Source organism: Ornithodoros turicata, chromosome 6, assembly GCF_037126465.1.
Source record: "Ornithodoros turicata isolate Travis chromosome 6, ASM3712646v1, whole genome shotgun sequence".
NCBI classification, from domain to species: Eukaryota; Metazoa; Arthropoda; class Arachnida; order Ixodida; family Argasidae; genus Ornithodoros; species Ornithodoros turicata.
Window position 1 is genome coordinate 22,016,889 of NC_088206.1, and position 17,227 is coordinate 22,034,115.

At 46.9% G+C, this 17,227-nt stretch overlaps 1 protein-coding gene across 1 annotated transcript in view; it reads right to left on the bottom strand.

Annotated features, from left to right (window-relative positions):
- Positions 1-17,227, bottom strand: part of LOC135396417 (adhesion G protein-coupled receptor E1-like) — a 300,114-nt gene that overhangs the window by 58,504 nt on the left and 224,383 nt on the right. Inside the window, exon 3 of the mRNA XM_064627383.1 lies at positions 2,165-2,564. Within this exon, the coding sequence (XP_064483453.1) occupies positions 2,165-2,564 (400 nt within the window). The remainder of the gene's footprint in view (positions 1-2,164; positions 2,565-17,227) is intronic.

Genomic DNA, 17,227 nt, shown 5'->3' on the forward strand with positions numbered 1-17,227 from the left:
TGTTTTAAAAGAAACTCATTTGAATTTTTATTTAAATAATGAGCGCCTCCCATTCAGTCACACAGCACGCAGCCTGTAGGTGGTATCGGACAGATATTTGTAAAAAAGAAAGTTCATCGATTGGCGCACCCGTTCGCGAAATATTTAGCCCGGGGATTTAACTGAGACACCCTGTATATATAGGATTTAGGGATCAACGACAGTTTTGGGTAGCATTCATGATGTGACATATATTATAATAATATACTAATCAGCCTCAGTTGTTCAGGATATCCACCCTAAGTGCAGAAATGTTCGCTGACACATAGCGCTGTCAAAGAAAAACTGACAGCTCTCATATAACGTTTGTGTTACAAAGGGGCTGATCTTACAATGCAGCACCTGTTTCTAACACAAACGTCAAAGGACAGTTGTCTGTTTTTCCTTGATATCATATCTACCGTTATCGTGGGCATCCTGTAAATTCCATCCTGTGATTACGCGGACCAACCGATAGATATGTCGTCGGCTGTGCGACTTTCGGTTTTTCAAATTTTCTTCTCTTCATTTGTTTTTCCTCTTCTTCTGTTCTTTTTTGTGCAGTATATTGCAAAAACAAACTACCTGAGAGCTCAACTACACCATGCGTCCGTGTGTACAACGCAGCAGGATAAACTCCCAACGTGCGTGTGTGAACTTACATAAGCCCCTTAGAAAGTAAAGGGCCAGCCACCCTCATGCTGGTCAGAGTGAAAAGAATATCCCAAGCTGGTTTTCTTTCTGCATTTGAAATAAAAGAGGTAGAAACAACCATACTGACATCGTATTTAAAAACCGCCAATGGGTGGGAAATGAGTCGAACTCTCTGTTTGCACTTGCTCTTGCCCGTGCTGTTTGTTCCACAGACACTTCACTCTAACGGCGACATGCACGGTGGCGGTCAGTGATGATGACACGATAACGCGCCTTTTACGTAAAGACCCCGGACCAGAATCGCACTATTCCAATCGAACTACCATGAAGCGAAGTTTGCTGATTAACGTGTATTCACGCCTCCTGACTGGTAATCAATAATTTCAATGATTTAAATGACTTAGGCTAAGGTAGCAGGCCTGGTTGACTGTTACATTCCTGCCGAGATTTTGTGAACAACCCGGTGGTTTAGTTATCCAGCGCGACATGAGCTACGTGCGGGGACAGTCAAATCAAACCGATAATTCACGGTTATGCACCATGTCGACCACTACTAATCTTGTTTTTCATATCGCGCAAAATCTTTCAAAATCTTGAACGTCCGTGACGTTTCCCTCTCCACTTTAAGCACTGTACCCCACAAACGGAACTGTGTTTTAACCTGCCTGTTGTGCTTCATTCCCAACCGTGGACCCTGAACCGGTTCGTGAACCGAACCGTTTACAAAAAAACAGTTCGAACCATTATAGTTCCCTTCCGGAGCTGAACCGGAACTGAACCCCCATCGTCGAACCTAAACCCGAACCGAACCAATAAACATTTCGGTTCGACTCTCTGGAGCGAGGTAGGATTGGACGCCACTCTGCATTAGGTGTGAAGCACGACGTTGCCACAAAACCAGAGTGGGAATTTTAGAGACAGGCTTGTCGTTGTTGGCCACGCGCACAAAAACAGAGTGGGGTAATGACAGAATCGTTGTTGGCACAAAAACAGAACATAACAGGCTCTGCACCAATCATGGCGTCAAACGAGACGGTTATCGCTTCTGATCTGAGGAGGGAGCGCGGCGTACGCCTTTTTGTGGCAATCAACACGTACCCAGTTGGCCACGAAAAGCCGTACGCCCCTTATACCTATGCTGTCACACGGGTTTCAATGATGATTGAAAGCAATGGCCATTTAACACACCAGCTTCACAAAGAGCGTTGGTAGATTGACATGTTACAGGCCTGGTGGCGCAACGTGCAAGTTCAACGGCCATTGAAGACACCTGTGACAAGCTGGGTATTATTTTTAGCAAATCAGGAAAGAGAGCGGTACTATTCCATATGGCGGTGGATTCTGTCATAATAGAGTCATACGATCTAGGTCGGGATTTAGGGTGCAGATTATGTACAAAGGCAAAAGGAATACGACCAGCTGATTTGATCGAATGGGAACGAGAGCGAAAAACAAAACAACAATAATAGATATAAATCGGCAGATCACTCACCAGAGATTGTCTTCACCTTAATCTCGACTCTGGTCCACGCCCACTTCTTAGGTGAACCTCCGTCTTCAGCCATTATCGAGAAGGTGAGCGTGGTCTCCGACAGGCCTGATAGCGACCGGTTGAGCGTCAGCTCCCCCGTGATGGTGTCGAGTGCAAAGAACCTTGCCGCACCTCCTTCACTGCTCTCCAGACTGTAGTATACCTCAGCGTTGTAAGGCACCGGGTCGGCGTCGTGGGCACGCACCTGCATAACGCGGTAGCCCATCCTGGTGCGCGTCTGATGTACCTCAGCTCGGTACAAAGGCCTCTCGAACTGAGGAGCGTATCGGTTGACCAGCGTAACGCTAATCTGTAGCGTCTTCAGCTCTGTCACTCCTTGGCTCACTGCTGCAACTATAACCTGGAATAAGAAGAACGTAATTCACCGTAAGTGTCTTGAGCGGAGATTACTGGTCAGACCTGTAAGAATTACGCTCCAGAACTAATTGAATTAGAGTTATTTACAACTACATGCTGACAAAAGTAATTGAATTACAGTTGCAATTAGAAAATCATATTTGTAACTTAATTACAACTGTTACTCAGAAAAGGGAACTTAAACAGAGTGAACCATGATCTCGAGTGACATCGTTCTCCCCCCTGATTTGTTGAGAATGTGAGGTGTTCGCCTTTTTGTGACACCTGCGCAGTTATCTACATTACATCTATGTTAGCTACGCAGTTATCTACATGTATGAAACTACATTACAAGTATGCATGGGCGAATGATTTCGCTAGATGTGCTCCTATTTCAGGAATGATGTATACTACGCTAAATAAGCAGTTTATGCAGATATCGCCATTCTCTGTTACCGACCCCGGAGCAAGCATGGGAGATTTTCTGAACAGTCGCCCCGGAGCAGCAGGGAAAAACAAAATAAAGGGAGCGGAACACTGCAACAAACTATGCGTCTGCTTCCCTTCATCATCATCCGTTCTGCATCAATGCATTAATCAAGCAACGCGGAGTGCCATTCATATGCAGCACGGGGAGACTTAGTGCAGCACCAAGTGCGGCATACACGAGGTTTATTTCCCTCTTTGCTAATTGAATTGTGGTTGAGTTTGCACCTACCACGCCCATTGTTCCGACGAATGGCAACACTGCCTGCGGACTGTCATTAATGGGGAGTTGGGGTGGCAACGTTCTGGCGTATGCTGCAAGTAGCTTCTGGTGTCGTAGAAAAATCCAGACACGCTTCGCAGGTGCTAGTGCATAGGTTGTCCTCATTCCCACCCTCATGAAAAAAATTATTGACGGTCTATAAAAACTCTGCTGACAAATGTGAATACGAGTATAAAGAAACACGGTAGGTTGTCTATATAGAAATTCTATTGACGTCCTATTCCAAATTGGCCAACGTGTATGTATTGAGAAGTGTCAATAGATATTATGCAATAGAGACTCCATACAAAGATGCTAAAAAGCAGTTTCGGCAGCTACAATTCGCTACGCCCTGGCATCGTCCAGCCAGGTCAATGTCCCCAAAGGTATCGCATGTGCGTCCTGGGGCCCGTGTTGCCAGGACCTCCACCGGGTTCATACGGCTCTTGTTTTGGGAACCTCCCGATCCTTCATGCCCTCAGCTGTACCAAAAAAGGGCACGAGCTCCTGAACCTCCAAGCCCGCAGTATCCATGTTTGTCTTGGTGTCCCTCGGACAACGGATACATGTTCCATACTCGCCGAAGCTCGGGAGCAGCCTATACCCATTCTGCGGGACTCAGCCGCCCCCCGCCTCTACGCCCGCTGTCTGACGCAACCCTCTCATCCCCTTCGCCACATTGCTGTGAGCTGCCCTGCATCCGCTTTTGCCAATGCAGTTGCCCGCTTACGACACTAACTTCCGTCCTCGACGCCTGCCACTACCTTTGTACCAGCAATGTGGACCTTAAAACGGCCTCGCATTCATGGCACTATACCAGACCTTCCCCGAAAGCAGGCAATCAGCTGTGGGTAGCGTGTTCCAGGAAAGAGACAACGTTCTGGCTAATCCACGGAAACAACTGGCCGAGCGGCCCGTGCGCCGTGCATTTATTAGCGCGACCAATGTGAACGAGCGCTGATGGCGTTGCAGATGGGTCGGCTCGCTACAGGGCTCCCCCTCCCCTTCGACTGGCTGAGGGGGGAGTTGGAGACTGGCTGAGGGCGCTGGCCCAAGATACTGTACGACGGAGCGTGGGGGCCGGATGCGGAGGTCGTAACAGTGGAACAAGGAAGTGGTGCAGGAGAGTCGGACTCCATGTAAGCAGGCTTCACACGGTCTGACGACACCACCCGGTTGTGTCCGCCCATGTCGAGGCGCGACCAATTGCCGCGGCGCGACCAATTGCGGCCGGTGTAGCGCGACCAATGTGAACGAGCGCTGATGCCGTTGCAGATGGGTCGGCTCGCTACACAGCCCTGTGGTAGCCCAACATCTAGCTTTGGCCCACCTCACCTCTACTCATCCCCATTGCCGACAAAGCTTCACCGATGCCTCCGTAATGCCTGACGCATCCGCGCAGCCTTTTACGTTACCGATACAGACCATGAACAGACCTACCTTGCCACCTGGGAAATGGGTCGTCCTCACCGACAGCAAGGCATCCCTCCTCCGCTTGATGTCGCCCCGCCCCAACCTCATACAGGATATACCCAGCATGATATACAGGGTGTCCCAGAAAACGTGTCATTGAATTGTAATAAAAAAACTACACCACCTAGAGTCATGCGGTCAACGGTATTTGTTCTTACTGGGTTTTTGCCACCTCCTCATGTGAATGTCGTGTAACGTAAGTTTAATTATGTAAATTTTTGCGAGCTTAAGTCGGAAATTTGCCTAGTAAAAGTCACTTTTTTACCCCACCAATGTGAAGAGCGTGTCTAATTTACTCAAATTAATGATAATTGACAGGGATATTCAGTAGCTATCGCATCGGAAAAAATAGCCGAACATCATGCTCTACGGAGGTCGCACAGAATAGTGCACGATGAATTTTTCAGGGCAATCTCTGTCAGTCCGACGAAAGGAGGTTGGAAACCCAGCCCACCACGGCATCGCAGAAAGAGATAACGCAGACATGGCTTATCACGTCCGACTTTCGCTGGGATAATGCTTTCCCTCTCCCAATTTTAGGAACTGTTACTTTTTCTACTATCACTCTGTGGGCTGGCTTCGGAACCTCCTTTCGTCGGACTGCGAGCGATTGCGCTCAGAAAGACATCGCGCGTTATGGTCCGGTGCTCCGAAAAGCATGATATTCGGCTATTTTTTCCGATGAGATAGCTCGTGAATATCACTGTCAATTATCATGAATTTGAGTGAATTCGGCACGCTCTTCATATTGGTGGGGTAAAAAAGTGACCTTCCCTTGGCAAATTTCTGAGTTCAGTTCGCAAATATTCGCATAATTAAACTGGGGTACCTGACATTAACTTTACAAGGTGGCAAAAACCTAATAAGAACAAATGCCGTTGACCGCATGATTCTAGGTGGCGTAGTTTTTTTATTATAATTCAATGACACGTTTTCTGGGACACCCTGTATAGCGACTCTTATTTTGCTTTATTGCACGTTCCCGCGTTCCAGTTTCAGGACATACCTTCTACGGTGAACGGGATGTCTGCGGGAGTAAGACATTTATCCATTGTTTTGAACCTTGACCACCAGATTTCCTTTTCTGTTTCTCTATGTTCGTTTCTGGCACTTCCCATAACGAGCAACGAGCGCGGCAGCTTAAAAAGCAAACAGAGAGAAATATAGAGACAACCAAGGAGTTCAAAAAGCTCTCTGCGAAAGGTTAAGTAAATTGTTTACGAGGACCAATACTACAAGCAGTACTGCCCCGCGACTTCGAAAGGTACTGGCATTCCCTTCCTAATAGAAAACAGGTACTATATATTGTTTTTCCCGCAACCTTCCGCAAATTCGAGAGCCCTGCTTCCCTATGACTCAAAAAGAAGGGTGCTTCACTGCGCTAACACGGAATTAAAAAAAAAAGAATACAGAGTCAAATGTTCATTTTCGTAAGGGCAAGAATCCCTGCCAAAGTGGAAAGCACGCTTCACCTGATTCGGCGATGCGTTAGGTTTATAGAAATAGGTGAGGCATAGTTCGAAAGGCCGGAAGGATCAGACAGCCACCCCAGTACTGAAACAACTAACTATGGACATGATGTAGAGCAGGAATCATGCGCACACTGCACGGATGGATCTGCCGGTTCTCAATGCTCGACCGCTGCTTTTACCACACTCTTAAACCCGTACCTTTTATTGTAACTTTTAGAAACATGTAACTTCTGTATAGACGTAGATTTCGAGATTTCTTATAGGTTACACCACTGTAACGTATATTTAGAGGTTAAAAGCGACCAAAGTCATGTCTTTACAACACGAATAGAAGTTACATCTCGGAAAAAACAAAAACATCTTGTTGTAACTTATAAATGTACCCTCTACTCCGACACTGTAACTTCTAAGCGAAATCTCCAACGATAATCTCTTTGTTAGTTTCTTATCGTTTGTTTTCCTTTTGTTTTTCAGCATAATGCCGCGTTTCAGCCTCCCATTCGAGACGACAGTTGCGAATCTACGCTGTTATTTTTTATCTGTTTCAGCGTCACCTATACGTCGACTACATGTTATCAATGCTGTATGAACACAGATTATAAGTTCGCAGTCTGAAATACGGATAGTATGTTTCTTTCTAAAGGGTGGAAAACAATTGTCAATGCCGCAACCACCAAGATTTCCGATTTCGCTGCGTAACCGAGCCTGGTCTAGGTCTATCCACACTGAGAGCGGTTTCCTTGAAACGCTTAACGCTCGTCGTCCGTCCGTTAACAAGCGTAATCTATTTTAATCAGTGGTTTTCCTCGCGTTTATCATAGTATCGTCAGGAACACCGGAAAAGCTAGATGTCGCTAGCAAACAAGTATATTTTCGGTGTTCTGAGGGGAAAGTGTAGTGAGTGCGAAGATTGCAAAGAATATATAACCGAAAACGAACGTCACCACCGCAGCCCTAATTCACACACTTCATACACTGGGTAAGTGTACATTTTGTGCTAGGTACGTGCGTTATTTTGATAGCAAGAGCTCTTAGCGCATGTTTGTTGTGATTATGACAAGCGTTTTGCGGTCCTGCATATGAACGCCACTTACGCTTGCTACTTTTCTGCTCTTACTTGCTCGCCAAGTCAATACACCGGCGTGCATTTTGCGAGCTGCGGATATATGCATCGAGATATATGATTCGCAGCTTCCTACTTGTTGTATTCTTACGATATTCTAAGACTCAATCGCGGAGTGAACGCCTTCCCGCGTTTATGCTGATTTGTACCTTGTGCTTTGTACGGATTTGAATGGTTCCGTAAATGTTACTCTCATTGCCCAAACTTTTGTTCCCAGGATCCCACATGCAGGTTCACATACCGTCACCAGCGCAATGCAGTACCTCACAAACTCGTCCCAGAGCGCCTCCAACGCTGATAACGCAGTAATGTAGTGTCTCCTGCGTTACTGTACACTCATATTCCTCAAGGTTGTGTGCGTTTTATGTAATACTGTATTGCCATTTGCGCTCGCCTCTGCAACACGAATGTGGAATAAATTTTTTTTCTGCTGCAATTCTCCATTTCGTTGGGTGTGTTCAGCTTAGCAAACATAGGTCAGTTGTTTTGACTCGCTAGCTTCCTCGCACTTTTATGCATTGCTTCTCACTTAGAAGATAGTTCTTTTGTTCACATACATGGTAAAGCGACCATGGTTTCTCCTCACATCAGAATCGCACTAGTGCACAATGTGTCACCTCTCTACAGACTTCTGTTTTTGTAATATACATATGTTCAAGATCTCCTTTTCTGCTGGTTCATTTTGGTACCTTGGTGTGTTCTGTAAATGTCTGCCGATATCCCACGCACAGGGTGTTTGTTTTTATTCGCATCACACCAGCGCTCATTTGACAGGTGGGTTATGTTAATTTTCGCAAATTAACCCATCCGTAGTTACAAACATTTCCGACATTTCCTGACGCATGTGTTTGTAACTACGGATCGACTAATTAGCAAAAATTCACATAACCCACCTGCCAAATGAGCGCTACTCTGTTGCGAATAAAAATGAACATCCTGTACAAAAAGCCGCACGTTGGCGTAACCTTTACGGGCAGGTGCTGGATTGAAGGCCGTAACCTCTAATTAGTGGGTTTCCTTGTAACTTTTATAAAAGGGGTCGCTCAGAGGGTACCTGGTAGCTTCTGAAATAGAGGGTAAAATATTGCGATTTTTTACCCTTTACTAAAGGGTACGGAGTTAAGAGTGCATTCCGGATGACTCGGTTACTCATGGCAGAGGTCGGCACTTGTGGCTCCTGCTCACTCATCATCAGCTCAGCTCCTTGTTTGCTCACTCACTCACTTCTTGCTCAGTCCAGTGTAACCTCACTTATGCTCAACTCAGTCGTCACACTGAGCATGGGTGAGCATGAATGAGCATGCTCATCAATGTGAATTTTGTCAGGTATGCCACGTTCCACCATGTGGCAGCTACAAGCGTTTTCGCCATGTTGGTCTCAAATGGCCACGTTGGTCCAGCCCGTGTGGGGTGTTAGGACTGCATGCGGAAAGTTAATTCGGGGAAAAACCGGGTTTAACAACAACTTTATTTTAAGATGATGAATGGGGAGTTTCATCGCCAGGGACAATACTCTACCCCATTACTGGTGGTTATGTGGGGAATGTTGATGGATGCGGGGTTGTGTGGGAATGGACTGGATTTGGCCAGGGATCAAGCACTTTTGAGAGAGAGAGAGGGGGGGGGGAGTCCCCTGGCCTAGCTAGACGTTTAACGGAAGGTTGTGCGACATGACGACGGGAACGCCGAGGCCCCTCGTCCCTCTAGCTTTCCGCCGGCATCTCTTCGACACCTTCCACGAACTCCATCACCCCGGTATAAGGGTCACACAGCGGCTTCCCGCCGCACGCTTCGTTTGGCCTTCCATGAACCGGGACGTCCGTCAATGGGCCCGAACATGTCTGGCATGTCAACGCGTGAAGGTGCAGCGGCAGACAGTCTCTCCAACGCTGCCGTTTCCAACACCCGACAGCCCCCGTACGACGGTCCCTTATTCCTTGTCCACTCCCGCCACGACAAGACGTTAACCATCCGCCTCCCCAACCGTCTGGAGGTTGTTTCAGTCGACCGTGTCAAGCCGGCCTTCCTCATCCCTGACGACCTGGTAGACCATCCGTCGACGCATTCATGCTGCTTGCGCACGCCTCCTCCTCCTCGCCTCCTTCTCGAAACCGACAAGGCTTGTGGAAGGCGTCGCTTTACGATAACTGGTCGGACGATTTTTAAGTTATCTATTGCTTGAAAGGGTGGTTTTGACAAAATGGCTGATAAATAACAAGCTTGGGGTTTTACTGGAGATCAGTCACTGGTTCCTTACTACCAATATAGCGTCAGTGGATGGAACGGGTCACTTGGCGTAGAAAGCATTCTGTTCGATGATTTCTATGGGCAGCGTTCCAGAACTCACCCGAATCGACCCGAGAGTTGCTACTCTTTGCATTCCAGAATCAACCGGATTACGTCACGAGCCGCGTTCATAAAACGGGTCGCCTACACGAGGGTAGCGACTCCGGATCGCCTCGCGCTACACCCTATCAGGTCGGGGTAGCTAAGAGTACTCACATCAGATATGTCGTCTGCATAGAAATCTATGGTCGTCTGCTTTTGCTGCTGCTCGTCTCGGCTGCATCATAGAGGAAGCATCGAAGTTCCAGTGCGGATGTTTTCTTCAGAGCAGCATGCGCGGATCCATACATTGCATGTGAAGGCTGAAAGTTGCTTCTATGCGTTTTAGAGATAGTTGCGGACCAGAAGACCGCTACCGTTTCCCGGACTGCGCAGTAGATACCCCTAATTCATGGCGTGAATGCTTTACGAACTCACGCAGATGACCCCACACGGAAGTCAACACCGTCACAGCAAAGCGAAGCAGCTGTCGTCTGCGTGTCGCATCCGTTCCACAACGCCGACTCTCTTGCTCACATGGTGCCTACAACTCAATTTTTAGTGCCTTAATCGAGCCTTTTGTAGCCGCATAAAGCCAACATTTTCCATGTCTAAACACTCTAATCATCGAATCAAGGACATTTTCTCACCGTCTGAAAGTTCAAGGCGGGCAAATGCTCACCAAGTTTTTTTACGTACCGGCTGTTTTCGAAAGTTATATGTCGTGTTTGGTGGCAGAGTATAATAGGAAAAATTTGTCGCAGGAGAACATACTTCGTTGTGGCTGGGGGGATGACTGGTGGAAAATATAAAATTTCTGTGTAATGGTTTTCAACCACTGGCATGGCTGAAGCTCCTCAATGGTAGTTACTTAGTAGTAGTAAATTAGTAGTAGTTTGGTAATTAGTAAAATAAGATAAACATTGGAGCTTTCAGTAACACACCATGGGTGCTACCTGCTCCATTGCAAGAGCTGTACTGCTATTACTAACTCCGAATCAAAACTCTGAATCACCGCGGGATCCCTCACATGCTCACGGGCACTCAATCAATAGAGCGGGAAAACAAAATAGCACACTACAGATATACAAATACGGTGTCGGCAGTTCACATTAAAAGGGAGTCCGCACTTATTGTTCACAATACAGTTGTGAGACCAGTCTCACTCGGGAAGGCTACCAGCAGACGGATTGCCTTCCGTTGATTGCGCGGAGTGTCCCAAGGACCCAATAAACGAGCCAGCTCCACTGGGCGGTCAGTTATGCGAGAAATGCCGGCAAGGAGTGAATGTCTCTCTGATCTGAAGTGGCGGCACTCCAGCAAGATGTGACCGCCGTCGTCCACCACATCACACTCGGGACACAGCGGAGACTCAGCCAGACCGACCCTGTGCAGTAAAGAACGGCAGAACGGGACGCCAGCTCGAAGACGGTGAATAAGAGCCTCAGTAGATGGGTGCACGCCGCGAGGCTTAAAAAAATCTTAGGTTGGGGTCCATCTGTCGTAGAACATTAAGGTTATGGCTACTGTCTGCAAACCCCGACAGTCGACGAGAAACGTCGTACGTGACGCTCCGTAGTAGTCGGCGGGCGTCGTGCGCTGTGAATGGAATAGCACGACATCGGCGCATACTATGTGCCTCTGCAGCGAGACAGTCAGCCTTTTAATTGCCAGTGATACCGCAGTGTCTGGGCACCCACTGGAACCTACCCTTATGGAGAAATGTATGGGCGTGCTATTGAATTTCTATAGCAAGAAGTCCAAACAGGCAATATACTTTATTTGGACAGAGCTTTTTCTTTCTTTTTCCTCCCTTGAGCAATTTGGAACGGACAGTCTATAGACTTTGTTCTGTTGACCGGCTACAGACACCTTGTCTTTGGAAATGCTATAGACTACTATTACCATTTCCTCGTGACCGTCCAGGACAACAGCGTCGTGAACAAGAAGGGCGTCATACACAATCGAAGCACACGATGAGTATGAGTTGCATAAACATGTGCACAAACATAGAAGCATGGTAGGACTCATGTGGTAGTGACCTTGAAGAAACGCGTCTGATTGACATTTTGTGATACTTTCTGGTCCCTCGTGTGCGATAAGTGCCCCCACTGGTTCGGGAAGTTTGTCTCACCCCAAAAAACAAAGAAACAAAGATAAACAAACAAACAAACAAACAAAAACTACTGGGTTTTCTCCTTTTTTCCCCAACAAACTGTGGCTAAGTGGTTTGGGGTAGTCAGTCTGACTTCGTCGTGACTTAGGTCCCCATCTTTTATTCATCTATCACATCACATCACATCACATGTGGTACAGAGTTATGTCATTAAAGGCGGACCATGACTTTAATAATCGAGGGCTTTTATTGGTCGTTGCTTTACTAAAATATATATATATATATATATATATATTTAATAGTTGCAAAGCATGCAGACTGCTTTAGCTAGAGAAAATTTCGCCCGCCTGACAAGTGCAGAAGCGTATGAAAAATACGTATCAAAGCTGTTTTTACGAAATGCTGTGAGGGGTAATATCGGGCTTAATGCTAAGTAAACTAATCCAGCCACAGATTTTAACCCTGATTTCGCGAAATGCAGTGGGCACGCATATAAGCCCTGTAGTCGTTTTGTGAAAATTTGGAGCCTCTAGGGCCAAGTCAACATTGCTCCCTTCATGTGATTCATGCCAAATATTACTATAGAAAGGGTGCTCATTGAATGCTGTGTACCACCAAAAAGGGTCCGTATAGCTGACCATTGATGACCTCACTTGATTAGATACCGATGGCTCAACCGCTAAGGGGAATTGACACAAGGGGGCAACGGCGTGGAGGAAATGAGACAGGGGAGTTTGGACGGGGACCGGTAAACGAGTTTATGTTTTTTCTGCGGGCGAATGTCAAATCGTGTGTATTCCAATGATTTATGATGCTTCATGATTTGTTAATTCGTCTATTCCTCGCACATTATTGAGTTGGAATCACCGTCCCTCATCGATTTCTAGTATTGTGTGCACTAAACATTTCAACGATGTATTAGTTGACCATTTTTCGTGCACTGCATAACTTATAAATAAATATACAATTCGTTGCTTTACGCTGCGACACAACTGTGATCATGAGCGACGCCACAGTGGTTGGATTAATTTTGCCCATCTAAGGGTTCTTGAACGTGCGCTGAAATCTCACGGAACACCGGCACACCCTCGCGGAAGACGGCGTGTCAAGGCAACTTTTAACCTGCTACCAAGTTGCTGGCATCCTCGGCCGCGTTCGAACTCGCAACCTTGGAATCAGTAGGCGAACAAGCTACCACCAACTGAGCAACCGAGGGCGGTGACGCTGCATAACTATATTGATATGTATCATGGATAGTTTATCATTGCATTTCTTTGTGTTTCATGACTTCACATGCTATGTATACCATTGTATTCCATTTACTTTATAATCCACTTCCTTTTGTAAAGTTATTACCTAAAGGGCATTACAAATAAATAAATAGGGGGAAACTGTTGAATGTATAGCTTGTGGTGATCAACCGAATGACATTTTTTAAAAAGTGGAACGTCATGTGGATTGGTTCAAAAAGGCTAGCTGTAGTGCTCTGCACAAAAGTACGTTTTGAAAACAATGTTCTTGTCATCATTAACATCTTCCATTATATGAGCCGGAACGCATTAGACCAACTCTAGCGGCCAGCCACTAAACATGCTTTACCACCACGCAGTGCCCACAAAGCGCCAAATGATGATGATGAGCATGGACGGCAGCAATCCAGCAACCATTCTTCCGCTCCGTAATTGCTGGCTCCACACAACATTCCGTGCCACCAGTCAAAGAACTGTGCGCGGCGTTCAAACTCCCAACATCATCTTCATTAAGGTCGGGGTAAACTGAGTGCGAAAAGTGTCTTATCGCTTTGTGCGCTCATTTAGGGCGACACTTCAACGTTAACGCAAGAATTCTCTCGCAGGACAGCGTTAACGCGGTTCTGGAGTGGGCCCGGCGCTAATGCGACGTCTGCTTCCAGGACAACGCCGAGTTCCAGCTCGTGCACGCGACTGAAAAAAGGGTGGCGTTATTGTAGAAACAAAACGGTGCCAGGTAAGCATGTTGCGCTGTGCCGGCGTCCACTTGAGTCCACTTAGCGGGCACTCCGTTTTTGTGTGCGTGGACTGAGTGCTCTCCGAGGAAACGGAGCTTTTTCGTCGATGGCTTTTTGAAGAGCACTAGCCCAGATGGCTGCCACTGCCATAAGGGCCGAAGGAGATATATACGCCTCCACACTTTTTTTTGGTTTCCGTGGACATATCCTCAAGATTGTATCATCAGCAGGCACAGACTAAATGTGTGCCTACTGCAGATGCATAGGCTACAGGACAAGAAGAAAGAAGCAGAACACGATGATAAGGACACTTGCAGTGGCGTGTTTTGTGAAAATATCCAGTTTTTTTTTGTGGTGTCTCCAAAATCGTACTGCAATTTAAATCAAACTGAATTGAATAGAATGAGGGTTCAAATGGTGGATAACACTGTTAAAAGAGAACTTGACCATATACACCGGAGCCAACTGTCATAAATAATTATATATAAAACATAAAACAAAATAAAACAGAAAGTGTCTTTTGAACACATTATGCACAGTGTCCAAACTAGGCGGATCCATCCCATTTTGAGCAAATAAGGAGAGAGACTCGGAATGATGGGAGCGTATACTATGCGGTGAAAATTTGCTTTAACGATGAAAATCTTTTGCTTTGTTATTCAGATAAAATTGCGTGACACTCGCAGAACACCACGACGGAAGAGCAGGATTTCCCTGCGAAACTTTTTATAAGAGCCTAATAATAGGGAGTCTAGACGCTCGCGTACGCTATGCGTTAGCACTTGCGTGGCACACCCAGTTTTAGTATACAGCGCAGCGGGCACTCAAGCAAACCATCTCTGTGTCGTGTAAAGTAAAAGCCATACAATGTCCACTTTGAAGAATGAAGCAAGCCCAGTGCAACCAAGAAAATTCGCCTAGCTCAATGCCATTGGTGCCGTGTCTTTCTTTGCATGTTAGCGTTGAAGACTGCGGCCCTCGAGCGTTGAGCGTTAGTCGTGATGTTGCCCACCTCTGTGAGGCCGATAGCGGTGAGTTCTTCCATTAGCACCACCACCACCACCGCCTCGAGGTGTCTCGCATGCCACGAGAGCGGAACGCGCTGTGTACGCACACTAAATTCGAGAAATAGCTATTGTACATACGTGCCCTGTGCGCAAGAATTGCGCTTGACGCATACGCGGTGTCAGAGTAGCTCATAAGCACCAAATGCTCATAACCTCCAAGCATTAAATGCCCAGAACCATCGGATGCTCATATGCAGCGAAAGGCTGGCAACTACAGACGACGGGCATTCCTCTCCCGCATTTGGAAGTATAGGTCTCAGGGGGGAGAGTTGGAATGAATGGCGGCTAACGAGTTAGAAGTTTATTTAACAGCTTCGTTATGGTGAGCCCCGATCGCTAACACACATGTGCACCGTTCCCTTTCTTGTCATGGGCTACAGGCATGCAGCATTTTTCGATATACTGTCAAGTGCTATGAAATTGGTTACGGCCACCCGCTGGGGGGAGGGGGGCATCACACAGTAATGTCCCGGCTCGGGATTATCGGTTTCTGCAGTACCCTAATACATCAATTACAGCTGATAAGGTGCAACTGGACCAGTACTAATTACAGCTCAGAAGATGGGATACACGCTGCAAATACTAAACAATTCGCAGGACGGTTACGGTTGCGTACCGCGAATTTTCCGCGACAGCTGTTGTGGGTGAATGTTGACACTTTTATTGCTATGGTGAACTACTTTAGAGTGGCGATGTGGTCGATATTCTTGACTAGGTCCCGGTTTTGGAAGACCAAATCAATGCGTGCCTTTTTCGAGGTTGTTACGGCCCGTGTTCTGGTGGCGAGTTGCAACATCAGCGCTTGTTGTACATCGGCGATGAAGTTGGTGGTCCTTGCGTCGATGTTAAAGACTCTTTTTTGCACTTTTATGCCCTCCTTTTTAAGACACAGAGATTTTTGCACTTTATTGCCCCTTTAACGCAACTGCGCGCATTTCCGACGACTTGGACAGTGCTGACAAAAGTACGTTAATATCTCGAAGTCCGCGTTCAATGATACAACTCACAAAAGTTTGAACACATCGCGCGCAGTTGATGCGAACTACTGATTCCAATAAGTGCAAGGCTGAAAAGGTTCAAAGAATTCACTCCTGGGTGACAGGACAAAAGCGACTGGCGATCCGCGAAGAAGACACTGACCGCTACAAAGCTTGGAGCATCGATATTGGGGAACACGAACAGATGTTCCCTGGATAGATCTAAGAATGCACAAGCTCGTCCGCACCTCTTCAGCAAAATTCACCGAGAATGATTGCCTGACAGTTGTCATGTCATGCATAAACGGGAGGACGGCGTGGCACATTAGCAGACGGTCGCTTATGGCCGGCGATTAGAAATATACGCTGACCCAGCTGGCATCCCCGTTTACTCAGACGAGATTTATGATGAAGGACCAGAGCAGCAGGCGAGGAAATGTGAGACATATATTTCCTGGCCTTTAGGATAGTACTGGGCCGAAATGAGTCGGTAGTAATGGACAGAGTCTATGGTTGATAGTGGGTCATCAACGATCCCCGATCAACTCCACAGTTTACTGGGCGCCCGCTGCTCAAATACTAATGCAGCCCTGCTTCTTGGTGACTACGGTGCCGACGAGTCCACGGGAACAAGTGTTTCGCGCTCCAGACACATAGTTTCTTCCCTGTATACTTAAACGACCTCCTTACAAAGCGCTTTTTGTTCTTTCTTCGTTTTGCCCTTTTGTCCTTTGCTCGCTTCTTCGCGAGCAACAACTCCGCACCCTGATGCTTTCCAGCCTGCAGCCAATGAGGTTAACCAGTCGCACAATCGCCATCGCGTTGTTTGCGCACGGGTTGGCCGCTGACCATGGACACACTGATAATTAGATTGCTCAGTTACATCGTGCTACCGTGTGTGAACATACTGTCAAGTCCTTTCCGTCCGCGTTCACCATCCTTGGCACCATCCTTGGCACCCATCGTGCGCATAACTTCCAGGCGCTCAATGTCGTGCAAACCAGAGCAGTAAACGTACTTGAACTGACGAGGCGGTAAATCATCTCTTCACCGGCCTTCATGATGTCAATGTTGACGAAAGCCTCGTTTGGCGTCCATCGTTCTTCCACACCTGATCACTAGGGCCAGGATTTTTATGCATTTGCCTAAAAATGCCTATAAATGCCTAAACTGACCGTCTTGTCTTGTCTTTTTATTTCATGTTTTTCATGTTTTTATTTCATGGTTTCATGCTAAGAACCGCCTATTTAAGGTGATTTGGGGCATGACAAGACGGAACGGGAGGCTTGGACCCCTTCAAGCAAGTCTATTCTTGTCACATCCTTCACTGCTGGGACACAAAACCTAAAGCAACACGTCGACAACCACACATACACGCC